Source organism: Pogoniulus pusillus, chromosome 4, assembly GCF_015220805.1.
Source record: "Pogoniulus pusillus isolate bPogPus1 chromosome 4, bPogPus1.pri, whole genome shotgun sequence".
Classification (NCBI taxonomy): Eukaryota; Metazoa; Chordata; class Aves; order Piciformes; family Lybiidae; genus Pogoniulus; species Pogoniulus pusillus.
Window position 1 is genome coordinate 12,064,193 of NC_087267.1, and position 27,503 is coordinate 12,091,695.

At 44.0% G+C, this 27,503-nt stretch overlaps 1 protein-coding gene across 2 annotated transcripts in view; it reads right to left on the minus strand.

Moving 5' to 3' along the window:
- Positions 1–850: 850 nt before the first annotated feature.
- The window catches only part of PRICKLE1 (prickle planar cell polarity protein 1), a 68,901-nt gene continuing 42,248 nt past the window's right edge, over positions 851–27,503 (minus strand). Inside the window, exons 1-8 of one of the 2 annotated variants that reach the window (XM_064142196.1) lie at positions 15,912–16,142; positions 10,405–10,584; positions 8,114–8,227; positions 7,137–7,274; positions 6,458–6,661; positions 5,721–5,907; positions 4,708–5,571; positions 851–3,083 (exon numbers count right to left, since the gene is read on the minus strand). In XM_064142196.1, the coding sequence (XP_063998266.1) occupies positions 2,227–3,083; positions 4,708–5,571; positions 5,721–5,907; positions 6,458–6,661; positions 7,137–7,274; positions 8,114–8,227; positions 10,405–10,536 (2,496 nt within the window). In that variant the 5' untranslated portion in view covers positions 10,537–10,584; positions 15,912–16,142 and the 3' untranslated portion in view covers positions 851–2,226. Of the gene's footprint in view, positions 3,084–4,707; positions 5,572–5,720; positions 5,908–6,457; positions 6,662–7,136; positions 7,275–8,113; positions 8,228–10,404; positions 10,585–15,911; positions 16,143–27,503 lie in introns of those variants that run through there. The other variant, XM_064142195.1, reaches the window with a different exon arrangement.

A 27,503-nucleotide genomic window follows, 5' to 3' on the forward strand; every position in this document is an offset into this window, starting at 1 on the left:
CTCACAGCAGAGCTACCTAAACCAGCTCTGAACAAGCTGTTTAACCACTGGAAGGCAACAGTGCTTCACTGCTCCCTAAGGCATTGTGCTGCGCAATCAGGTCTTCCTTGGCTGAGTTTGGTCTTGAGGGAAAACAGGTCAGAGCTCCTGCCTTGGGCTCTGCCATTTGGCTGCTGTAAGAAAGCAAATGCTGCCTGAGCTACTACAGCAGCCCACCGCAGCCCATGAGCATCCCATTGACCCAGGTGATGCTGTATGATAATACTTTGATCAGCCATCATGTACACAAGACTTGTTTGCACTAGAAAAGTGGCTTAGGTGGTGAACACCACCTTTGAGAGTACAGGATCTGCCATTTACAGGCTTGTATCTGCCAGGATAAAGTAACTGCTAGTGTAGTTTAGCCTCGGCATTAGATTCCTCTTCTCCCACGTGTCTGCTCCCTTCCCTTACTTCCTTGCTTTGTTGCAAAACTTCCGTATCCTCAAGACTAGTTTGGGTAGCAGGCTTTTTTTGGTAGGAAGTATCTGTTGTTTCATTGGTTACCTCTCTTCAGGTGGTCAGAAAGCAAACAGCTTTCTCATTTACTGCCTTAGTTGGTAGGTGTCACAGGTAAAAACTTCTGCCCTTCATCTAAAAAAAGGGAAGATATTTATTGCAACTTAAAATCGCTCCTGCTCCATGCAGGAATTGAAAACAACTCCTGACATTACCTACTACTCTATAAACTTTGCCAGCTTTCTTCCTAGAACAACCCAGCATCTCTCTGCCGTGATGTTGGTGAACTTGACAAACTTCTTGGGCAAGGAGAGGAACAAGAATAAGAAATAATAATCCACAGCCACAGTAGTTGCATATCTGTTGTACTGATATATTCCAGGCTTGTGTGGTTTTTACATTTATATAGTTTACATTTCGCTTGACCCATAAATAACACTTGCAGGATTAAGAAGGCCATAGTTTAGAGAGTATTTACATAGCCCCACCATGCATACAGAGCTTTTAATACCTAGTAGACAAAATTAAGCTGTTCTGCACTAAACATCTTTCAGCGTCTTTCAATTTAAAACCTCTGACTAAAATACAAGCAATATTTCCTCCACGATGCTGCTGTTTAAACCCCTAACAAATCTAGTTTGATATCGTAACAAACTTGTTCAAATTCAGGGATATAAAAATATTCAGCTTTTAAAACTTTGAACTGTACAATATGTACATTAGTATTTGCACTGTTAAATTATGAATACATTTAAGCCTATGAAACACTACCTTATAAATATCAATATTTTTAGATTTTATTTAGAATTGCAGCTAATACATTTTAAAACCTGGATAATGCTTTTGAAGAGACACAGTTCTGGAGCCTAATCCTTTAAGCCCTTATGAAAGTCTTTCTTACGTAAGTAGACTCATTGAATTAATGGGTGTTACATGCCTGAGCAAAGGACTCCAGCAGCTGTACCTCTCTCTTTCACTGCTGGGGGGGTGGGGGGGTCACAGCATAGCAAACATCACCACTTATTGGCACCCAGGTCCAGTTCCAGCAGCTTAATTAATATCTTCCCTTAAACAGACACACACTCTCACACACACACAAAACCCTTTTGGAGGGAGGGAATTCCTAAAAGAATGTGGAGGCCATGGAAGTTCTATCAACCATTTACTGTTGCTCTTGAATACATCAGGGCCTCCAGTGTTTCAGCTTCCAAATTCTATGCTTTTTGCCTCCTTTATAGTGGGCTCTTTGGAAAAAGAGCATTTTCCCAAATGAAAAAAGAAAGTAAACCTGAAGGAGGAAGACTAAGCTTTTATCAATAAAGAAAGGGAACAGTATGGAGCCTTCTTTTTTTTGGTGCTAAGAGGAAAAAGTCAAAGATCACCCTGTGTGAGTATAGCACAGGTCTGACACTTTTACTGATCTTTGTTGAACCCCCTCTCTCAGATGATTCAGCTTAGGTGAACAGCAAGCATAAAATAAAATGTGTAACAAAACATCTGTGTGAGGAACCTGCAGTAACAGTAAACCTAGCAGTATCTGAGCAGGCTGTCATTGGGCGTGGTGACATTTCCCAGTGTTACTTCTACAAGGTAAACTCCGGTTATCATTGACACTGGCAAAGCATTAAGAGCCTTAGCAACTCGCCTAAGTATACTTATTAATATAAAAAGATGTGGTTCAGACTGTAGCTACGGAGTTAACTGCTCTTCCCAACTGCTGAAAGCACGTTAAGAAATGATGCAGTTTTTTCCTTTGTGTCCCCTCTTCTTCTTTGATTTGGTTGTCCTTTGTCCAAACTGAGAACTAGATAACGCGGCCGTTGGACCAGAAAGGTCATCTGTGTAGTATGGGTATCTCAGCGATCGTGGCTGTGGAATTGGCTGTCCTAGAAAATATCCTTCTTCTTCAGAATCAGACGATGAGGATGAAGTTGAACACCAGGAGTCATCTTCCTCACCATACAATCCAAAAAATTTATCCACCAGCTGGTTCCTCAGCGCGTAGTCAGACCGCGTGTGGGCATACCGTCCGTACAGCTCCGCGTTCTGGATGTATGCCTGCAGCTCGCGGGAGCTTCTGTTCTGGATAAATTTCTCATGATCCTGAGGGGAGTAATAACGAAATCTCTCTCTTGGAGAACATCTTCTCTCTGCGGCCAAGTTAAGTGCATTATCTGAACGAGACTTCCTGCTTCTTCTGCGATGATGAGAAGGCCGATTCCCACGGTCTTCAAAATGGTAAACGCGCCTGCGAGTCCTTTCACTCATCGGAGCCTGACGTATCTCAACGTTCTCATAACTTCCATTGTCAATAACATCATCTGAAAACTTTACTTGCTGTGGTCTCGACTGGGATTTAGATCTCCTCAGGACAGGCACATGCACTGGCTTTTCTTCTGGCAAGACTTTTTCCTGACACAACTCTGAGCTCAGGCTCTTCAAGGACTCTGTGCTCCGGTGGAGCATGGAAGAATTCAGAGTTCCCATGTTGCTCATTTTCTCACAGTCCTCTACTTCCAGTTCTTGGAAAGTTTGTAAAGAGTAGAGAGATGGTCGTGGCTTGCCTTCTCCATCCATCGAAGCCCCTGTGGTGGGAATGGGGAAAGAAGGAAAAGGAAAATTAGATGACTAGCAAAGAGGTAAGTGTTGCAACAAAACAGTAAGCATTTCTTCTCACTAAGGCAGACCTTACCAGTGCTTTTCAGAACTGCTACCAGGAGCAGCTTCATAGAAGAGTAAGCTTTATTTTGACTGAAAATATTGAAGTATTTGCTCTGATTACTAGAGTTAGGATCTCAAGAGCAGAAGAAGTTTAAAATCTGTAAACAGCTCTAGTTTGCACATGGCTAACCCTCAAGGAACCACTTAAAATTGCTCTACGATGTGTGTTTGGCATTTCTACGGCTAAAATACTCTGTATTTCTGGTCTCACTCTATTCAATATTCCAACTGTTGCTACAGGAAAGGTAAGCTTGCTGCCTCACTGAGATGGATCCTTTCCCTCTGAAAATAATCAGTAGTAATCTGGCCTGGTTTACTCCAGGATTGTCTCCAATGACCATGCACAATCTGCCCACTGACCTTCCCAGGTGCAATGCCTTTAGTTCCTCCTGTGCCACCTGAACTAAGCTGCCCTCATTGGTTCCTTTGTTACTGCTTCAGCAATGCAACACATGGTTGGTGCTGAGCTACAGGAGTAGCTACAGTGACTCCAGGTTATAGGAGGTGAGGAATCGAGAAGAGGATAGGACAACTTTTTAAATGGGTAGCTCATAACAAACTCCCAAGTTTGTGGGTTTTTCAAAGGATGTTAACACCCACCCACACACACTTTAATTTCAATCACATTTGACAAGGAGGTTCCCAAAAGTGGATTATCAGTTTAGTCAATGGAGAAAGAGATTCTCATAAAGTTCATTTCCCAAGGCTGAGAAAGTTACTGTCCTTTCAGATTTTCTATTCATTTTAACAAGCAAATCAGGAAATCAACTAAAGTGTTTTGCAGATTATCTTTAATATTATCCTAGTTTGTAATGCAACTTCTACTTCAGGTATGGAAAAATTACACCCTTATTTGCTTAAAGCAGTGATTTGTGTATAACAAACATGCAGTTCAAGACCACTCTTGGTATCTTTATGAGGTTTTTGTTATAAAGCAAAGGAAAGAGAATTCAAAAGGGAAAGAAGAATAAAGAGTTTAAGTAGCAGAAATCTATCTTGTGGAAGAATATGCACTTGATAAAAGCTATATATTTCTTGCTATGACAGCTTTTTAGAAATCACAGATATGAAGAGTCCAAAAGAAAAGGAAATTTAGGAGTGACCTTGTTAATGTTTATAAATATGTCAAGGGTGAGCGCCAGGAGGAGGGAGCCAGGCTCTTTTTGGTCATGCCTGATGACAGGACAAGGGGCAATGGGTGGAAGTTGAGGCATAGGAAGTTTCACGTAAACGTGAGGAGGAATTTTTTCACTGTGAGGGTGACAGAACACTGGAACAGGCTGCCCAGAGGGGCTGTGGAGTTTACCTCTCTGGAGATACTCAAAACCTGCCTGGATGCATTCCTGTGTGATCTGGTATAAGTGATCCTGCTCTGGCAGGGGGTTGTACTAGATGATCTTTCTGGGTCCCTTCCAGCCCCTGAGACTGCGATTCTGTGATTGTGAAACTACTCCAACATGCATGCTTTGGTTGGCCTCTCCCCATTACCTGTTATATTAGATAAAGCCAAAGAATCCATGGAGTCTCGAACACTTTGTTCCTGCTGTTTCAGGTCAGACAAACATTCAAGTGAACCTCCATACCACGGTGTTTGGTCATGCTTGTATTCTGATGCCCTGTGTTCCATGTCTAGTTCCTGGATTTTTCTACTGCTGGCAGGGCCTGGGTGGCTGCCATATGCAGAGTCACCCAAGCCATCTTGTGACTGAGCCCAGTACATGTCTGATTGATACTTCTTACTTGCTAGACTTGGATTATTTTTTTTCAAGTCCAACTTGTTCTTGACCATGCTATCAGAAATCCAGTGTTCACTTGATCTAATGTCTACTTCAGCAGGCTGCTGGAAGAGGTTTTTATCACCAAACTTCATAAGAAGCTGAGTCATGTAGTCTTCATGTTCAGCCCATTCTTCAGGGTCTTCAGGCATTTCTTGCTCTACTCTTCCTTTCCAGAAGTCTTCATTAACAAAGCTTGCCTCTTCCCTGGAAAGGCTTAGGTCATCCATCTTACGAGAAAGTGTGTCATCAGCATTGCCTGAAAGGCCAGGGAATTTGTAATTGAGGGCGGGTGACAGCAGGAGAGACTGGCGGCACTGGTCGGCTGACCGGCTGCTTTTTCCCATGCGAACGCTCCTCCTGGAGTCTCTGGAGCGAGCAGACTGAAATGCAGAGTCAGAGGAGTCAGAGGCGTGAACATCCTCTCCCAAGCTGCAGGTTTTTGAACAATAAATCTGCCCTTGCTTTGGAAGGAAAGGGCAGCCAAGCAAAGATGTCTTGCATTGAGCACAAGAAAAGCAAGTCTCTGTGGCATGCCAGTGCTGTCCATCATAGGTCATCTGAGCATGGTCAACACCTGGAAAGGGAAGAAAAAAACCCAATGCTTGTTGAGTTTCTCCAAAAAAGAAAGATTACTTGAGAATCTACACTTCTGGAATGTGAAATAATTTAATAAATTGGCTTCCCCCTAATTTTAAGCTTGATACTTTAAAAATACACACTTACCAATGTGTTCCCCACAGGTCTCACAGTATTCTGCATAGAGAGATTCAAAACAGTTGCAGCAGAATGGTCGCCCATCCTTCATGATGTATCTCTGTCCACCCAGGATTGTCTCACACTCGAGGCAACAGAAGTGTTTCATGTGCCAGTGGCGACCCTCGGCTTCTGTACACTCATCAGCAAAAATGATCTTTACACAGATGAAAAGTAAAGTTTTAGTGAAGTGTCCAAAGTCTCACCTTGCGAGTTAAGAGGATGCAAGATACCCTAACAGTGCAGTTCACACACTACATTTATTCTTATTTAGCTGCCTTTTGAATGCAAGGATAGAAACAACAATCGCCCATAGCAACCGCAGCATTTGGATCTTTTCTATAACAACAACAAAATGGAAACAAAAAAAAGATAAAAACAATAACTGTATTTTCTAAAGCAGGGGAAAAAAAGGAGAACATAAAAAGCATTAAAAAACCCTCCTGTCAGGATGGTATTTTTGAGTATTTGTACTGACTCAATCTACAAGATTCAGTTCTAAATATAAACTGGAAGGTAGCTTCTAAGTACCATTAGATTGCTTGTGGTGGTGTGAATCTGATGAGATGTCAAACAGCCCTCAGCTGTCAAATGCAGCAGAGTTCTACCTCCTTATAAGTGTGCACCTGAAGTTAGCATTTGCCCAAATGAAGCAGTTTGTGAACTGAACAGGAAGGCAGGTTTGCTGTAGAATGTGAATTATTTACCTCATCACAGGCTGAACATCGAGGTTTGAGAAGCTCTGCATGGTGTCTGCCACAATGAATTTTTCCATCTTGGTAGAAGTAGATCAGGTCAACAAGCAACTCATTACACGTGAAGCACACAAAACATGAGGGATGCCAACACACACCTGGTCCAGCTCTTGAGGCAAAAACTGCAACTTCACCTCCATTCACTTTCGTACCACACTTGGGGAAAAAAACAAAACCAGACAGTGAACACATTTCCCATCCCAAACCACTAGCTTCTAGCATTTAACTGTAGTTGAGACAGCAAATCAAATACGGAGGTTTTGTTCCAAAAGGGGAAAAAATAGCCTTAATTTTGTCTAAATGAACTCTGTGCATCAACAAACCTTTAGTGAGTAGAAGTTATGGTAACGTTTTTAAGCATATGATGTTTTTTTCAACTGTCATTACCTTGGCCAGCAACAGGGTTGGGGTTTTGTTTTCTTTAAGTAGAAAACACCAAAGGTTCACTTAATTCCCAGGACTCAAAGTTTCACTTAAGCAAGCCCTACCTTCTTTCTATTTACATGCAGCATCAAAAACAATCTTCTGTGTGTTTGTGTGTAAGATAAGCTTACATTTAATACTACTTTTGAGATACTGTAGTTTTACACTGTTCAGCCTGTTAGTTGGCTTGTGGCACCAGTGGTGTTACCTGTTCACAAACAGCATGCATCACTGCTCTTGAGAGTAGCTTAATAGTGCCTCGGCCAAGGGCCTCTTTTTTTCTCTGAGAGCTGAACATCTGCAGTTCCTTCTTTTCTTCTTCACTTAAAGACTGGCAGTACCTCACCTACGAGTGAAAACACAGAAAAGCTTATTTTAGATGTTGAGCTGTTAAAGCAACAGCTTAGTAAGTGTATGTAGGCAAGAAATTAATCAGGTGTGCTGGCAATCATCATTAAACTCTTCCAGCTTGTGTTTTTTGCCATTTAAATAGTTATCTAATATAGCATCATACAGAAGTAGTACAGAGGGAGATTTTTGCATTACAAGGGAAAAAAAACCCAAACTACTAAACTAAGATGTTGTCTAGGCAAGAAATAAGGTCTAAAAAAGCCAACCCAAGACCTACTGCTATCCTAAAGTAAGGGAATGAACCTAAATTAGCCATAACATTGTCCATTAGATTTATGGTTAAGTGCCCACAACTAAGTATTGCAGTATGCATAAGATCTTAAGCATTGACACCCCCGCCCCTTTTCTCTACAAAGAGGTTGTTTGTTATTTCCACTTCTACTCCAAATTGCACTGCATATCTGAGATGCAAACCTTTTACTATCACAAAGCATCCTTTTTGTGTGTTACAATGCAATTCCAGGAATTTGTAGGTTCCTGGTAATTGGTGGGTGGCTGCAAACACTGTAAACCCAACTTGTGTTAAGTTTATTGCAGTGATACCAGCCCCCCTAACAAGCAAAGGCAGTGTCCTTCCAGACAGCTCTTATCTGCACACAAGCCAACTGGACAGCTAAACAATGGACTCAGTGTACACACTGCGCTGCTTTATAGGTCAGATGCCACCACAGGCTGCAGTTCAGGCTTGTAATAAATACACAGGTAGGTAATTCTCCACGTAAAAGCTGTCAGGAGACATAAGCCCTGATGGTGCATCCTAAAATCTGTATTTACCTCATTATCATGGGGTGGCAGCTGATAGAGAAGTTGTTTAATTCGATGTTTCTCTCCAGGGCTGTTAACATAAGGGACCTTCTCCTCTGGCAAGCAGGCAAAATACAACTGGACCTGACCAGGAGGAATGCAGAGTTCAGATCAAGAGGTGCACATCATCCCTGCATTACAAGCTTCCTTCAGCTACTGTTTTATCTCAGGTCTCCTTTAGGCAGGAAGAAGGTTACGCTACATTAGATCTGTGACAGGGTTTGTGCTGAAAATAGGAGATCCAGATGAACCAGCTCAGCAAACCTGAATTGTCTCTGATAAAACTAGCACCCAGCTGCTGAATTGCTTTTCTGGAATGCAATTTGCAGTCACAATTAGGGGGGGGAGTATCATAAATTATGCACATTTAATGTTCTCATTATTCCCACCCCCTTCAGGGCTGGTCAACAACCCGATGGAAATTCCAAGTTTCCCTCTGCAATTTACCACATACGGCATGAAGCTTTCCAGAAAACAGCCACTATATAAACAAATTTCATTTGCTCTCTGCATTTTACACATTGTTGAGACAAAAGCTGTTTTGTAGTCTCCTGCTGATCAGGTTCACCCAAAGCATCAGCTTTCATTGCTTCCATGTGGGCTTTGGTAAGAAGGTGGAAACATCCTTCCCTTGGGAGGAGGCTGGATCCAGTGAAAATTTCAATCAAATGCAAACAAACGAAGAAATTTTCACAGGCTGCATGTTTGTGATGAAGAAATCAATGTTAAGTGTACACACCTACCAACCTTCACTTTTTTTTTCTTCCTTCTTTCTGAACAAAAACATGACAGGAAAGCTGTAATGAACTCTTATGACAAAGCCCAATGGCAAAAAAAAATATTTTTGTGGAACAGTTACAGATTTATTGTTTTTCCTATGCAGTTTCCAGCTTGTCACGAGGCCTGAGGCTGTAAATAAGAGATGACTATTGGCAAAAATATCGCTTGCCATCTAGATTTAAAAAACACTCAGCTCAACAGCTTATTGCTGTGCAAGACAGATAGAAAAGAGGCAGTAATCAGTTGCCTGACTCAGGAAGCAATTGGGAAGGACTGTACACAACATTTAACCAAAATTGAAACATCAGAAGTCTACTGCAAGGCCACTCACTACTGACTGTATTTCAAGAAGCTAGAGGAAAAGGTAACATGCAGTAAGAAGTGAAGATCTGAAGATTCTTCTTGTGCCCTTTTGTCAAGTTTACTGCACTCTTCTCAAGTAATTTTTGGAAAAAACCCTTGACTAAGTTTGAGCTGACTGGATTATGAGCATTGCTGAGGCCTCTGATTGCTCTGGCAGAATGTTAGCTTGCTGTTTGCCTTAAGGTCTGGTTGATCAGGATTCTTATATATGACTAAGTAAACGATAAAAACAACTTCCCTAGAAGTGACCCAGCATTTGTCATTCCTGCTGACTTGTTATTTCATTCACGATTAAGAAAATCTCTGCATGGCAAAAAGGAGACATCTGCACCTGTTAAACTAGGCTGTGTGAGCTGGCCACCTGAAGGAGGGCTGCTCTGCGCGTTAGCAGATGCTAAGGTGCTACAAAGCCACTCTGTCCGTTTAACGCCGGTCTGAATTCTGAACATTACCAAGTACACAGCTTCAGCACGGCTGCAGTGAGTACCCATGAGAGCTGCATTTTATCTCCCACAGCAGCTTTTATTTCCATTACTGTGATGTTATAGAAGAAAAAAAGAGAAAGGGGAAGAAACAGCCCAACCAACCTGTGAATGTCAGGTCCAGAGATCACACAAGAGAAATCCCAGCATGAACAAATTGCAGGTGTACAACTATTTAAACAAGCATAACATACACTACTGCTTGTCACACTAACCCTTTCATTTATGTGTGCTGTAGTAGCATACACATTCTAGATGTCAAATACCTAATTAAAGAGTTGCATTTAAAGAAGTACTGGCCAAGTACCACAATGCCACGAGCTTTAACTTATCCTAATAACTTATTTCCAAAGGCAAGCAAATTCCTGTGCTGCTTTTAGACTTGACACTGCATACCTCTGCAGCATATACTGAAAAATCTTGAGTGGGAATTTGTTTGTTTGCTTGCTTTTCACATAAAATTCCTCAACATGGAGGATTTTGGGCTCCCTTACATACAGCTTCATTGGAACAGGACAAAAACAAGAAGAGAAGAGTTTTATACATGATAAAAATGTAATGAGACTTGTAGAGGCAGCATATCTCTCGACAGTCCTTGCAAGGCTTATTTTAAACATGCAGAAGTGTAGTTGGTACCTGCTCTGGTCTGAGGCCTGGGGGAACCCAGGCATATTCTTCCAAGGCACAGCCAGAGTCATCATCAGATGTTGAGCTTCGCTGACAGCCAAAAACGAGATTGTTGGCTTTGGCCTCCATCTCCAATGGCATAAGTGTGAAGTGTTAAATGTTTGAGCTGCAGCACATCAAGTAATCGATCTGGAAGAAAAGATTAACAGAGCTTTAATGCAGCTGAACATGCAAAAATTAATTATCAGCACAAATGATCTTACAACAGTTTATTGTTATTTGAGTTGTCCAGAACAATTGGTGACTGAAGCACCATTACAGCTTGCCACAACCAATTCAAAGGTTGCTTAAAATAGTTACAAAAATAAAACCAACCAAGAAAAAGAAAACTAGACACACACTAGCATGTTCAACAACCACAATGTATTTCAATATTAGCATGGCTTCTTTGACACTTCAGCTTGTGGCACGTCAGATTCCTTGCAGGTCTATCCAGGAAAGACTCACTGAGCAGGTAGTAACAAAAGAAAGGACACAGACTTCTTCCTCAGGTCTTTGGTGGCACCATTCTAGTAACACAAAAGACATGACAACCACTTGACAGAAAATAAAGAAGTTATTGGAGAAAGGTGTGTGTGTGTGTGTAGTGTCCCCTTTTTATCCACACAGAGCAATGAATGTCTGCTGGATTCCTCTGAGAACTTTGTTTTAGCTGTATTGGAGTGGAAGGGCGTTGGTATAGTTAAATATCTGAAATCCAATTATGCCAGATTAGGCTCTGTAAAATGCATCATGATTGTTCTGTTAATTTAAAACCCTACAGGGACACGCTTCTGTTGATTCATGAAGCCTGCAAAGCTTAATATCAGTGAGAGTCACAGCTGGCACAGAAGGCCCTCACTGACATCTGTAAGCATTCTGCAGTAAAAAGCTTATTAAGATAAATATCTTACATTAATTCTAGCAGACATTCTTAGGAAATTCAGACCAGGAATTTCAGTGAAATACAGAAAACCAAAAGCAGAGTGACTGTATCCTACCATGACACACATCCTGACCAATGGGGTTAGGAATAGGCTTGGTTTTAAAGCATGACATTATACATGAGCTGTGCCTTCCCCATTTTAGGCAATTCTTTTACCTCTTAATCTGAATACAGATGTAACCTTGTCAGTGCTAGATCTGAGCTGTAGAAAACTTTAGTGGCCTTGACATATATCGTGGCTGGTGGGTCTGAAGGGGAGAGCAACCAAAAAACTTCTGGTAGGTCCCACATTGCATTTCCAGTTTCATTACCACCAGACTAGAGAAAATGAGTTGCTGCTAGATCACAGGTGGAAGAAAAATCTAAGAATGAGTACCCAAGTGTTCTGGTAGTTAATCAATAGGAGTTTCTCCTTGAAGTGTGAGGCACTGGCTAGTGCCAGGCTCTTTGATTCAGGATGTAAACCCAAACCTGCTCCAGAAAAGTGGCCACATGTATCCAAAGCTACATCAGACAAATGATGATGTTCAGTATTACACAGTCTATCTACCCCCGTTTTAAATAAGTCTATGTAGTCCCATACCAAATAAAAAGAGATGGGATTACTAAGATCTTAAGCTAGTGCTCAAGAAATTAACTTGCTCAACTTTACTCCAAAACCTCCTGGTTTGAAAACATACACACTGTTTTTGGTGTGCTGCTATTAATTACACTGCATAGCTGTGCTGTAATAAAAAAGATTCATTCAATATTTGAGAGGCAAGCAAACCTGCCAACCTTCTCTTTGAGAGCAAACTATTTCTACAAACCCTGTGAGCTGTCAGGCACATTTCTGAAATCTTAGTCTAGCTGAACAACATAAAATTGGCAAAACAGCTTCTGAGCTCAGTATGCACATGACAGTTTGTGTCACAGAAGGTATGTAAAACCAAACTCAATCCTGTATATCTAAAAGACAAAGACATCTAGATCCATTGAATTAGTTTCCTCCAGAAACAAATTGTAAGGTAAGTAATACAGAACTGTTTCCCCTTTCCACATACTAATGGATACAGTTACAGAATCATAAAATATACCTGATGGGGAGAGACCTCAAGGACCATCTAGTCTGACCCTCAACTAAGCACTGGGTATGTTTTTTTTATTGCTTGTATAAAACTACAGCGTGAGGAAGGAGGTACAGAGGATACTGTGATGCAGTTAAGAAATCACTCTAGCAAAGAGCAACTGCAGTGCTGACTGTTCAGACAGATGGATGGCGATGCTCAGGTTGGCAGCTGATGTCTTATCTATACCCAAATAATTCTTCAGTGTAAAATCACTATGCCCATCCATGAGAAGCCCAAGTCCTTCCAAGATGACCTCAGTAGTAGATGGATTGCTTTGCAGTTTCCCTTCAGAAGCAGGTACCTGGCTTTCACTGGCACCCAAGTTGCTATTTCAAATTATTACGGCATTGCAACACGAGAACTTGTGTTGGTTAGACTCTAACTTTTGAAGAACTGACTCCTGTCCAATAACCCAGAAATAAAAGGAGTCACTAGGAGAAACATCTTTGCTAACATTTCATTAGGCAGCCTGACCTCAGCTGCACCACAGGAATCAGGTCTGCTATGTAGTTTAGCCAAAGATGCAGGTTCAGTTTTGCCAGTCCCCGGGCACTCGGGCAGGGTGTACCTGTGGCTCACTCACACCCATCTCTCACCAGCACTCAGGTAATTGAGTAATTGCTTCATACCAATTCTTCCAAAAACTTTTCTCTATAAGACAAAAGATTAACTTCTCTGGCTATTTTTTTTTTGAAAGGCAAAGAGATAACCCAAAATTTGAATCCATGAGGCCTCGCTAACTTTTCTGAGGATTCCTGAACTAGGGCTATATGCAACTTCTACACGGCAAAAAGCCAACCTAGATAATGTTGTATAGCAAAGGCACATAAGTGCAGGAGCATTGCCTAACTCCAAAGGAAGACAAGGTACAAGTGTGAGCAAGACCATACTACTTTTCCAGAGGGACTGATCATGCCTGGTTTTGCCTTTGACCCATCCATTTCAGACAGCATGCGCTCCAGCTCCAACAAGAGAAAACCACAGACCCACAAGCCCATTTCCCAGCGATACATGGCAAGGTGAAAGTATGGCTGCCAGAAAATCAAGCCAACTGTTAAAGGCAACTTTACCATCAGGGTGCTACTCCTCAGAGAAAGCACTTGGAAATGTTTAAGGCACGGTTCATAAACCTCCATGACCCGAGATTGCTGAAAGGACAGCATTCACTTTAAAAGAAAAATGCCACCATGGAGCTAATGCTAAGCCAGCCATAAAATGACTGACAGTGCACCATATATCAATATAGCCCTGTCACAAATATTGTGGTGTTGCTCAGAATGAGGTTTCTAAACCAGCCCTCCTTAACAGCAGGCTATCTGCAGAACTCCTTTAGCAATTGCTTGTTTAGGAGTTCTCCTTCCTCTCCTGCTCAAGTGTAATTTGGTTTGCATTTTAAAACTACAGGGTTCTTCCTCCCCACCCCCCAACCACACTCATCCTTCAAAGTGATCTGTTTAAAATGATTGCATCCTAAGGAGGACTCAAATGAATATAAACAGCAGCTGAAAAAATAAATGCTTTCAGAGGGATGAGTAGAAAGGTGGTCTTTCTACTCTTGCCATAACATCTACGAAACACAGCAAGGATGTTTTGTTTTTCTTTCTTAAGAGTGTGAAACATTTTGAGGCTTCAACTCCATTCATATACTACCTCTCAAAAAAAGCTTCATAGGCTACAAGGTATTTCACTGGAAACTTGACAACTATCAATAGCATAACTGAATTAAACAGCTAAATTCGATTTTAAAAAGAAAGCTAATCAATACACTTTTCTCTCCACTAATGTATTAAGCCAGCTGTATTACAATAGTTCTTAGAAGTAAGGAGAAACTACACTTCTAACTACAAAACAGAGTATCAGGATATCAAACTCAGCACTCGGCTATTGCTGAACCCCCTATGAAAGTTACTAACATGATAGTATTTCCAACTCACTGATTATGTTCACCCCTGACCAGATAGAGGAGGTCACGATTTGTGAGCACAGTTAGACAAACATCTCCTTGCCCATCCCCTGCTGTTTTACTCTGTCCTGCAGGGCAAATTGTTTAACAACTTTTTTGTTAGAAGGCTTGTTAACAAGGCTGTAGGGGATACAAGATGCATATCACATGCATCCATTCACAATGAAGGAGTTAAGATTAGCATGGCCAGCCAGCCCATTCACCTGTTTATTTAATCCTCGGTGCATGATAACTACATTAGAAGAAGAAGGGTACAATACAGCAGCAATAAACTACCATAAAATAACCATTAATTATTTAAAAACAATTTCCAATATATATTACACGAATGAACAGAAAGTCCCATTCCATAGCTGCAGTACAAGCAATGTATTTACAGCTGTGTACTTGGGAAATCTGAGTTCAGGGTTGAAAAGCAGAATTTCATCAGCACCATCACACAGTGACTTCTTCAGCTGTTGGGACCTTTGAATAATGAACTATCCAGAACACTGGGGGAAATAATGAAGCCTGTATACTTATTCATTCAGCAGACCTTCAGATGGCCCTTGTAAGAAAGAACTTCTCTTCCTTTCATTTACCAGCGTACAAGGAGGGAAGAGTTAACTTGCTTTCCCTCCTCTAGCATCCTAGCACAAATATAGCTTTTGCATCTGGAAGTCCGACGATGCTCCTCTTGAGTATTTCCTTTTGACAAGCCACATTGCAAAGACAGGCTACCTGCATTAACAAAAGGAGGAAGCCCCGTGACAAACTATCGCCCCCCGCCAGCGCATCTGCCTGGGATGTGTTATGCTTGGCGCTGCGCAGCGCTGAAGGGAATACGAGCGCCCGCTGCAGCTAGGCAAGACCCAAACGTCTGAGGAAGAGGTATTCTCACGGATGCTTCTCCCCCTCCTCCTCCCGCTCTCTTTAAGGGAGTGTACAGATTTAGAAAGAACGAAATCTTGCCTTTCACAGTCTCCCATTGATTTTTTTAGATTCTATTTTAAACAGCAGTCAGACTTTACTCCAAGGTACACATATACTCGAGTTTCACCCCGTCACCTGTTGGCTCCCGAACAACACTCTTCTTTGTTAGGGCTCACAGCCCTCATTTCAGACAAGTTTCCAGAGAAAACACTTTAAGAAAGTGCTCAGTAAGTCACCAGGATGGAGTTGTAAACCCCCCCCAAACTAATCCCGCGCATAGCCCGGTTTATTCTGACAGGCAGGCCGACCCAGACGCGCTCATTTGACAGGGGTCGGGACGATGCCTTCTTCCTAAGGAGGATTTCTGAGAGACAGAAGTTTTCCCAGTTCTTCCCAAGTTTCAAGGCCGCTACGATGGGTCAGAGGCGCCAGAGGCCCCCCAGATGCCCCTGCCGGCTCCCCGCCGCTGCGCCGCGGCACCGACCCCCGCCCAGCGGCTCCGGCGGACGCGCCGGGAGGAAGAGCGGCACCATGACCCGCAGCTTACCTCTTCGCAGCACCGAAGGGTGGCTGGGCTGCTGGCAGAGCCGACCGCGGAGGCGTAGGAGAGGTGATGCCCGCTGCTGACCCAACCTCTTCGCTGCATGCACTGTTTTAAGCCGAGCCCCTGTCCTAGCTGTCTCCCGGGGCTGCAAGGACCGGCAGACCCGGCGAGGCGTCCGCAGCAACCCGGGTGCGGGACGCGGCGCTGCTCCCCGCTCCGGTTCCCTTCCCCAAGCACGTCCGGAGGAGCGGCCAGCATCAGGCACAGCCCCGCCGAAGAGAGGGGCAGCGGGGGCGACTACTGCCCAGTCTCTGTCGGGAGGCGCCGCCGCCACTTCCCCTCCTCGTCCCGCCTGCTGGGAGCACGGCGGGAGAGCTACCTGCACCGCCCCTGCGCCCTCCTACCTCTCCACCCCCGGGGCTGTCAGCCGCGGAGGGAGCAGCCTTCCCCGCTCTCCTGCTGAAACGCGCCCCGGACAAGCACCCTCAGCGCCGACCCCTTGCATCCCCTGCTTGGGACAGCGTGCGGCGGCCACGTCGCGGCCCCTCGCCGGTTCCCCATCGGCCTCGGGAAGAATTTCTCCCACTAGCGATTTTCCTTTCAAAGCGCTGCCCAGGGCGGAGGAGGGAGGAAGAGAAGCGAGGAACCGCTCCAGCCTCCGTCTCCGCCGCCTGCCCACCCGAGGGACCAAGCGTTTGCAGAAGCAATAAATCTCCGCGCTCAGGACACGACGGACATGTTTTACCGACAGCTCTTTTGTTCGTGTTTACGCCCGAAATAGACTTCCCACCCCACCCTAAGCCGCGCTCCGGGGTGACCCTGCTCGGCCCGGTCGGCGAGGTCCTGTCACCACCCCGCAGCGTATTGCGGAGTTAAGGACCCCGGGTAAGGACGGGAAAACATTTGCTGTAGATCTCTGTGTATGAATAAAAGTAACTTAAAAACAAAAAACACTCCGAAGCCGAGTACCACAGCGAACAGATGCCCATCACTGCCTTCCTTGTCACATCTCAAGTGAGAAAGAGGTGTTGGAGCCCCTGCCTGTGCACAGTGAAGTGCACCCGGGCTACCTGGACAAACAACTGCCGGCCTTCAGTTTTACCCCGCTACCACCCCCCGGTGTGGGCATAAAACGCTCCGAGAGGCGGGTGGTTTGGCTTCAAAGGCTGGCGGGCAGCTTCCCCTCCGGCACCGTGAATGTAACCGTGAACACCGCGCTCAGATTTCCTCTTTCCTCTTCCCTCCCGGCTCTTTGTTTCCCCTGGGAAGTCATTATCAAAGAGAACGACTGCCTCTCGGGGTCAAAGCGGCAACATCTCGCTGCAGCGGGGCAAGCAGCGACTCGCCTCCCCCTAACTCTCCCAACCCCCAACGAGGCCGGGGGTGCCTCATCATCCGTGCAGGACGGCGACGAACGGAGGCACTTCGCGGACACTTCTCGCTTCCCCCAGGAACCAATTTGCATGAATTTAAATTCACTCTCCTAAATTTGAATGACTTTGCCCTCAGGGTGCTTTGGGGAGACGGCCCTGACGGGTGAAGGTGCGGCAGCTGCCGCGGGCAGAAGCGCTCAGGAAAGCATCCCTGTCCCCATCCCTGTGTCCCTGGCGTGTCCGCCCTAGTCCCGACGCCGCCGCTCAGCCAGGCACATGGGAGTTTCAAGGCGGACCAGGATAAGCTGTCAACCCTCGCTCCGTTGTGCTGATTAACCATCGCCAGACGCAGCCAGACAGAAAGGCAGACTGATGGACCAGGACCAATACCGAGCTATCTGATCTCGAGTCGCCAAGCCTATCCCGGGTTAACGACGTTAAAAACAGCCGATCCCCATCACAAACCCACATTGTCATGACACGTACCCAGAGACTTTACAGTTACATTTGTCACCGTAGGGAGCTGTGGAAAAAAACCTGCTGAAACTCCTTGAAATTAACCAGCTCCAATCCTTCTACATCCCATCTCACTTTCATAAACAGTTCCACTGGTTGTACTACCCCTACTCTCAAACTGCTAAGTTGTTTCGAGGTCAAAGTTGGTGTATCACTTGGATGAACTAGAGATTGTCAGAGCTTTTGTCAGTGCTAGGTTTAAAAGACCCAGACTGTTTCTATTCTGTTTGTTGGACTGAGCAGACCCCATCTGGTGGCCAGCTGAACATCTGCCGACTCCATTCATCATTAATCAAAAATGGAAATGTCAGGAATAATGTTTATTCTTCCCCACTACATGACTGAATTAAATACCAACAATTTGCATATATTGCCTACTCCTTTTCCAGGGGTGCCTGACCTTTTCTTAGCAGTTCTCTGCAGCGAGAGCTCACCGCATCTGCGCAGCACATTGCAAAAAGGAGAATCTCATTCGGGGACTTCCATAGCACAACCAACTAAATGGCTGTAGATAAATTTGCAAAGTTTCCTCACCTAGAGCCCGCTGAAGGCAAAGAGGAAACATTCACTCACTTTACTGGCCTGTGAAACTGTCCCCAGTTTTGCTATCACTTTCCCTGATGCCAAAGTGTTTGAGGGTGTACAGAGACAGTTGGCTGCACTGCTCTATTTTCCTGGACTTTCTTGTCTTGGACACAGAAACTACTATATTGTTCTGAGTAACACATTCAAAGATTATCAGGCCAAACCCAGCTGTTCTTGCCTGAATTCATGTGATCAGAAGATTTTTCTGAAATTACCACATTACTGTCTGCAAGAACAAAACATTTGATTTTGACTTTAAAGTACCAGCAATGGAGAAGCCACCCCAACTTCTGTTAAATCCACTACAGCTATTGTTAAACTGTTCTAAGTAGTCTATTTTAAACTTTTTTTTTTAATTAAAAAAAAAAAAAATCTGACCTAGCTATGTTTCAGTGCTGATTGTTTCAAAGCTGATTGTGAAGTATCCTTGAATGTTAGGCTAAAGAACCAGCTAGCATAACTCCCTCTAGGCATTTGCAACTTGTGAAAGTCATTCCTTAACTCTCTCTTTTGATTCGGGCTGCTTCCACAACAACAAGAGTGTTGCTATGATTTGGGTTTTTTTTACACAACAAATACAACAGCATACATACTTGTTATATAAAGCATAAACTATGCTACAGAAATTGCCTTTAAAAAACCTGAAGGCACTGAACAAAAAAAAAGGGGGGGGGCAGAAAATTACTTGCCCTTTAAGGCATGCTAAAAATTCTTGACTGTGGCTGAGTAGAGCTGATCCTTCAAACAAACAGATGTTTCAAGTGACCTGTAATAGATACGGAACCTTTTGCCCTAAGGTATTAGCACAAATTTAGTCTAGGTAACAACTTTCTTGTACTCCTGACCAGGCAAGGGGTGTTCTCTGGCCTGTAAGAAATACCCTAAGCTATCAGTGTGGTTTTCCAGTTTGCAATTATCCACATCAGGGAACAATCCCTGAGATAACACTGGTAATTGCTACCTTTGTTGGCAGTCACAGAAGTGAGACCAGGGAGCAGAAAATGAATTAACCTCTTGTGCTTCAGAGACGGCTTCTCTGGGTGGGACAGTGGCATAACAGCCACCTCTCAAGCCTGCTTAGTTCTGTGGATAAACAGAGGAGTTCACCCTCTACATCATCACCCTTTAATGATCACCACCCCCACTCCAAGACTTTTAATTAAGCATCATCTCATCTCTTCATTTAAAATAAAAAGTAGTGAGTCAGCTATGAAAGGTGAAAGTATGCAGTAAGGTGAATGGAAGCTACAATAAGAAAAAAGTCAAATCCCTGAGTAACAACTCAGACAAGTCAGTAAGAAATCAATTTAAACCAAACCAGGTTTCATGTTTTGAAACAAAACAAACCACAAAATGTTTTGCATGTTTTTGACAGCACAGGAGGAATCCAGAGAGCAGGAGTTAGAGCTGCTCCCCAGGGGTTTATGCATAAATCAAGGCCTATCTGACACAGGTGGGTATGCCCTTCAGGAATTTTAGGGACAAGGACTCGACCGTGTATGGTTGTGCCCGCAGGCTACAACATAGGGAGCTCTAGGATGTATTTACAGCTCCAAGGTCCTTTCCACCTTTACGGTGATACCCTGAGGGAGTGAAAAGGCCAGAGTAAGGGACGTGGTTTCACCTTGGTTGCAACTGATCTACTGGAAAACCCAACCCAGTGAAAAAATGCAGACTTAGTTCCTGGACCTGCCAGTGTCAGCTCAAGGAAAATCAGGACCAACTTCCTTGTAAGGCTGGGCTACTGTGCAGCTCCAGGCTGTGCTATCAGCTTCACACCCTCTGTCTTCTGGGAAAACTGGGTACCATGGGCCTTGCAAACCCAGAGGAAGAAGGTCTTGCTCAGCCAATACATAAATGGCCTGATCTCCAAGACCACAATACATAATGCTCAAATAGAACTGAAATTTAACTATGTTCACCTTTGTGCATTCCCCTGCATCTTTAGATACTTGTGCATCTTGTCAAATCTGGCATAGGCCTCCTCTTACAGGTTAAGAATGTGAGTGTGGAAGCATGCTTTTGTAGGTGGGAACAGCTTGTACAATTTTAACGCTCTATATGACCACTAGGAGATACCTGACAGACTTTGAAGCAAAGCTGTAGCCCTGAAGGACCCTAAGGGGCAAAGCCACTCATGTTTCTGCCAATCTGCACCTACAGCCATAGGTGAAGCTTCCCTGTGTTTCTCCCCTTTCAACGCTGTTTCCTCTTGCACACCCAGATGGGGGAGCCTGGCACCGGCAGCAGATCACCACGTACTGCTGATGTACCGGGGCCTCTCAGCAGTGTCACTGACTGCTGTCTTCCTGGGTTTTCAGGCTGCAAAGACAGGGCATAGCAGCTGCACTTCATCAGTTCTGATGGCTCCAGTACTGCCTATTTTAAAATAACATTTAAATATAAATAACATTTAAAAATGCAGAGAAAATCAGCTCTGTGGGCAGTATGCAGGTAAAACACAAGAGATGACACACAATAGAGAGGGGGTAATGCAGGTATTAAAAGTGCACATGAAACACTACATGTTAAAAAGCAAAAGCAGCTCAGGTTGTGAGTTGGTGCGCTGTTGCCAACTTTTTGATTCATTCCCTGTGATCCTAACCGTCTGCCCTCTGCTTGCCTCAGTATCAACAAAACTCTGACAATGCTGCAGACAACTTTAAACCATGAAATTTTAATTTTCACCCAGCAAACAACATCACAGGGACTTGCTAAGGTATCCAACAAGAAACATCAAGGAGGGAAACAACACCTGAGTAGCCTGCTCTGGAGAGTGGGGACTGGCTGGCATCAGCTACTGTGTGTTGGAAATGACACATCTAAGAGAGGGTTATTTTATTTCCTCTACTTAAAATTCTCAGAGCTGAAAACCAAACCTTTTAAAACCACAACCCTATTTTGCTTCAGGAGCAAAGAACTAAAGTCATTAAAATGACCTTCCCTGCTGGATTAGGCTAGGACTTGCTCCTCAACCAACAGGTCTGTTGCCATATTTGGAAACTCTTAACCCCGCAGGCTTTTCTGAAGACAATAATCTTGATTTTATCATAAGTGGTTTTGTGCAGCCCACAATCACATAGGCCAGCGGTAACCACCTGGGTGCCCACAGTACCACTGCAGCCACAGGCTGATGGCTGTGAGCAGGGCTCCCCTACCCAAACTGACACCCCTGGTTAATTAGCACCATGTCTGCCAGGCTGCACAAGGCTCAGCAAAGAGCACCTTATGAGCACAGGCCTGCAACACTTTCACAGAATCACGGAATTAAACAGGTTGGAAAAGACCTTCAAGATCATCAAGTCCACCCTAACACTTTCTAATTAACTAAACCAGGGCACTAAGTGCCTCATCCAGTCTCCTTTTAGACACCTCCAGGGACAGTGACTCCACCACCTCCCTGGGCAGCCCATTCCAATGAACAATAACTCTTTCTGTGAAGAATTTCTTCCTGAAGTCCAGCCTAAATCTGCCCTGGTGCAGTTTGAGATTCTGTCCTCTTGTTCTATCACCAGGTGCCTGGGGAAAGAGACTAACTCCACCTGGCTACAACCTCCCTTCAGGTAGTTGTAGAGAGAAATAAGGTCTCCCCTGAGCCTCTTCTCCAGGCTAAACAACCCCAGCTCCCTCAGCCTCTCCTCACAGGACTTGTTCTCCAGCCCCCTCACCACCCTTGCTGCCGTTCTCTGGACATGTTCGAGCACCTCAACATCTTTCTTGCACTGAGGGCCCCAGATCTGGACACAGTACTCATGGTGTGGCCTAATCAGTGCTGAGTACAGGGACAGAATGACTTCCCTGGTCCTGCTGGTCACAGTATTCCTGATACAGACCAGGATGCCATTGGCCTTCTTGGCCACCTGGGCACACTGCTGGCTCATGTTCAGTCACTTGTTGACCAGTACCCCCAAGTCCCTCTCTGCCTGGCTGCTCTCCAGCCACTCTGTCCCCAGCCTGTAGCACTGCATGGCGTTGTTGTGGCCAAAGTGCAGAAACCAGCACTTAGAGTTGTTAAAACTCATGGCACTGGACTGTGCTCATCTATCCAGCCTGTCCAGGCCCCTCTGCAGAGCTCTCCTATCCTCTAACAGATCTACACATGCTTCCAATTTGGTTTTGTCTGCAAACCTACTGATGATGGACTCAATCCCCTCATGCATATCATCAATAATGCCTCCTTTCCACCATATCTGCCCCTTTCCCACTCCACCTTGCATTTTCCCTTTTTTTCTCCCAAATCCCAGAGCACCTGGGGTCTGTTGCAGTCTCCTCCCACCCCAGGTGAGACCACTTTGCCCTCCCTGCCCTTTTCCCTTTTCCCTATTTAATCAGCCCCAGGAGAGGCAGAAGCCCTAAGCTTGCCCAACTGGGCAGAGGGATCCTCCTCATCTCATCACTGGTGAGTCCCCATGGTGCACACTGGGTGAATGGGAGTGGGATCTAAAGGCCGGGGGGCCTGGTGGCCCCCCGGTTATGCAGGGATAGGTTTGATGCTTGCTCTAACATCACTCATGGGTGCTGGCTGGGCCTCCTTACTTAGGCTGATCTCCTCTCTTTTGAGCTGCTTCTCTCTGCTCACTTGTAAAACTGACAGGAGTAAAGCTGTGAAATGTTTTGCAAAGTATCAAATTAGCATGAAGGGAATGTCTGAGAATCCCTAACAAGGAAAAGAGAATGAAATTCAAATCTCATTGACACTCTTATGTCAGAGTGGCCAAAACTCTGTCTTGTTTTGTAGCTAAGTTATAGCTACCTTTATTCAGAGGAGGTGAAATTCCGACTGTGTTAAGTCAGGCCAGGGCACGAGATGACAGTGATGAGGTTCAGGATTTTACTTGATTAAGCTGTTTGGCAGCCAGGAGTTATCACAAATTGTTACCTCAAACCACTTGTGTTTCTGCTTCAAAGTGTACTCATTTTCACACGGACTAAGCAATCTCCTTTCACACCATTATGACAGCAAGCTGCAATTCTTCACGTGTTATGTGGGTAGCTTGGAAAACATATTAATTTGTTCCCAGGTGGATAAACATAAAAAGCTACTGCACAGGTCATACCCCAAAGTCTGTAGGTCTGTTTTCCAGCACTCTTATGCACCCCATCAGATTCAGAGGTGTTTGACTAAAAATTCTGCAGCTGTAACAACAGTGACAACAACAAATGCTAGGTACTTGAAAAAGACAGCTGGACAAGATCTTCTCTTGGCTGTAGCCTGGGTAAAGCCTCTGGCCTAAATTCAGGCTAGCATATGAAATGCCATTCTCCTTGGAAGAGATTCTCCTTTTCTGTGGGGTAAAGTTCATTCCAAGGGGCCTGGTAACATCAGCCTGAACTTACATAGAGGCGTTCTGATGGTTCAGCCAACTGTCTTCAAGTTAGCATTTTTCTGCTGCGACTGTCCATTTGGTCGATAGAGAACTCTAGCATGTTTGTAATTAGTGTGCTCACAGCACACTGCCCCAGACACCATGTGTCCAGGGACATCAATCTGTAGAAGGAAGCCAGCCTGTAAGGGAAGATGGGAACATGATAAACTTGATTCCAACTTTAATTAAGCACTTTGGGAAGACAAGTGCAGCTTTGCTGGTAACAGAGGCAGGGCGGAATTGCTGCTTGGGCTCTTAATAACAGCTCGGTGCAAACGCCCCATTATGCAATGGGGAAGGTGTTGCAGAGCTGATGCGCTCTGTGCTTATTGAGGGACTTTTCAGTCAAGCATTGTGCTAAGGCTTGAGAGGATGATGAATAATGTCACTCTTATCTGTGTTGAGCTTCACCGTCAGGCCTTGTGTCCAAAGAACTCCTTTCACTTTATCTAAATTAGTTTGGAAATTGATTTAGATTAAAAAAGGAAATCATTCAAGCTGTGTGGCTCTTCTGCTATGGTAAACACACAAAGAGAGACTTACCCCAGGAGCAGGGCATCCATGTAAAGAGACTAATCTGTAAATTATTAACCTCATATTTAAATGAGTACTTAAAAGAAATAAATTTCAAACCCTTTATGAAGACAATTTTGTCACATCAGTAATGCTCCACTGTAGTCAGTCTACCCTGGCAATGCTTTTCAACACCCTAAAATTAAGGAAAAAAAACCCAGGTGGTTGAGCTTAATTGAAGGCAAAGTTTCAGATGGAGGATTACTATTGATGCTGCTGCATTACATCCAGGGAAAACAAAACTTGTTTTAAGCCAAAGTCGGTATTTGCAAAGGGTTGTGGTAACCTCCTCTTGCTCAACATCTACAGGAAGAGGGAAATCTAGCAGTCAATGAGACAGGTATCCAGCAGAGTGCTATGTTGCCATTTTCCAGAGGTTATACACCCACAGGAGACTACACATACAGGGGAGAGAACAATGCTTGAATTAACTATGAGTATATTGAATTAACTATGAGTATATTTTACCCAATGAATCTCACAGGCCACAAGGAAGATGTGGAAAATGTTAAGTGGATAACAAGATTCATCACACTTTTACTGGCTTCCTTTAGCAGACCAGTTGCAAGACAGAATCACAGAATCAACCAGGTTGGAAGAGACCTCCAAGATCATCCAGTCCAACCGACACCCCAGCCCTATCCAGTCAACTACACCATGGCACTAAGTGCCTCATCCAGGCTTCTCCTGAACACCTCCAGGGACGGTGACTCCACCACCTCCCTGGGCAGCCCATTCCAATGGCAAATCACTCTCTCTGGGAAGAACTTCCTCCTAACATCCAGCCTATATATCTCTGCTAGTTAAACTGACATAGCAGTGTGTGCGAATTGTGAAGCAAATGTGAAGTTAGTGCAGTTTAATAATGATTTAAGTGTCAGCAAAGAGTTAAGTGTGACAATTCTCTACTAGACTGATGAGCTGTTGGGACCGAAGTCCACAAAACTCTACCATCAAAAGGAATCGCCACAAAAGGTGTTTCAGACTTTCACATCGAAAGATCAATGGCTCAATAATTATCTCAGCCAGGTAAGCCTGGTACCAGTCCTCTTGCTTCTTACTCAGCAAAGAAAAAACCCTGTCTCACAGATGGGCATGCTTCTACTTCAGCAGAGGTTAATCACTCTCTTACGAGCCAGCTCATGCTCTCTGTTGCCACTGTTACTGTAGCTTTTTTCTTTTTTCATAAGGCTTCTTTTTTTCTTCACACTAAAGGCAGCTTGTCATGGACTAGGCAGCATGTAAATGATACCCTGACTTCAACTATTAAGGCATAGCTTTACAATGAGTTTCCATGCTTTGTTGCTACCTTAAAATGGAGATGATACTGAAATATCCTTTCCCTTTCTTATTCTCTCCTACCCTGAAAAAAAAACCAAACAAAAAAACCTCAACTAAAACAAGAAGAATAAAAGAGAAAATCCTTCACCTAATTGAAGTTCCCTAAACAAGAGACATGAAGGTTTTCTCCTCACTCCCACATCTTTCTCAAATGTGTTACAAATCTCCATAAGCTGGCATCTTGCTAAATTCCCAGTCTTGTTTCCCAATGGAAGTGCTGCAGTGTAACCCACCACTCCAAAAGTCACCTACACATCCTTTCAATATGTACTGGGGCAAAGAAAAATCGGCAGTAAGGCATTTTTGCCCTCAGTACAAACTTCACCTTTCTAACGTTAATCTGAACTGAGTAAAGAGCTGGGCTAAACATGCAAGGTTTAAGGTTGCTGTTTCTTTTCCTAGGAGGGTTATGATTCAGAATGTTTTCTGGGAAACTCAAGCAGGCTTTCCACTTAACAGAGTGAGGAATGCTGATCTGGGAGGTTATGTACCTTTTTCTTCTTCCCCCTCCCTCCTTTTTTAATCCTCTCTAAGCATGATTACTTTTTCTCTGCTGATTTCACTTCCAGAACATGTTCACTGCAGGATGAGTTCAGTGCAATTGTTGGCATTAGGAAGGGGATGGGAGTGAAGCCCAGAGGGATAGTCCCACTCCTGGTCAGTAGTTAAGTATTGTAACTACACTGATACATCAAAACCACATCAAAAGGCAGCCAAGGAAGATGGCCTCATCAGCACCTTTCTTGGTTGCCTGCTAAGTGCCCTTGGGATTATGGACATACAGGTATGAACTGAAGAAATATTAGGCAAGTAGTGCTAGATCAGTAAAAGCCTCAGACCTAGAAGAGTCACAGCCCAAAGTAATTTGAATGTAAAATTTCTCCTCCAAGTATTCACTATAAAGCTAGACACAAAGAGTGAGGTGGATGGAGACTTAAAACTGCTCTTTTCCTTCTCTTCATCTCCACTGCACTTGAAATTCAAGGCCAAGGTGGCAGGTAGTGTCTGTTCTAGGTGCGAGTTCTGCTTGGTGTTCAGCAAGATAATAGTGAAGATCTCAGACAAATATTCCAATAGAACCCCAGTTAATTATGTTCCTTAGTTCTCAGTTATTGCTCTTTCCACATCCACTGGTATTCAGTCATAACTACCACGGGGTGGATCAGTTTAAGTCCCCTAAATCTCAAGCTTCACTTCATCATTGTGATCTTACTGTAGACAGGTCTGGACCCTCCAATACATATGTCCTGTATTTGTGGAAATGCTTGCAGAGTCTTCTTAAGAGTATATGAAGAATATTCTCAAAGGAGGAAATTTAAGTATCTTCATTGCTATGAACAATCTAATGTATGAAGCATGCAATACAAATGAAGATAGTTCCAAGAATGTTTCACTAGTACCCTGAACATGAGTGATCTTTGTATCAGCATCCATTTATCCTTAAGTTTTAGGTATGAAACAGCAACTGCTTGGTGATACTCAGCTGGCAGCCTCTGAGACTTAAGATACACCCACCTGGGCTTGCCAGCATATCCCAGCTTTTCTTACCAGCTTCCTCTGGAGGATGGGTTTCTTTGGCTGTAGAGTCTTGAAGTAATAATGCCTAGCTTTGAAGAGTACCAGCATCTAATGGAACAAGTGCTAATACACTATGGTCACAGACAACACTTGTTTTCATAACGGCCAAGTTCCACACACCATTTTTAAGGCTATTTACACTCAGCCACTATGAAGTGAAGCATTTCATTGTCACCATGAATTCCTACATCAGAGATTGAGGTAATCTGCTAAAGTGTCAGGCTGCTTTCATGAAGATACTTCAAGGTTAACTTTGGTGGTTC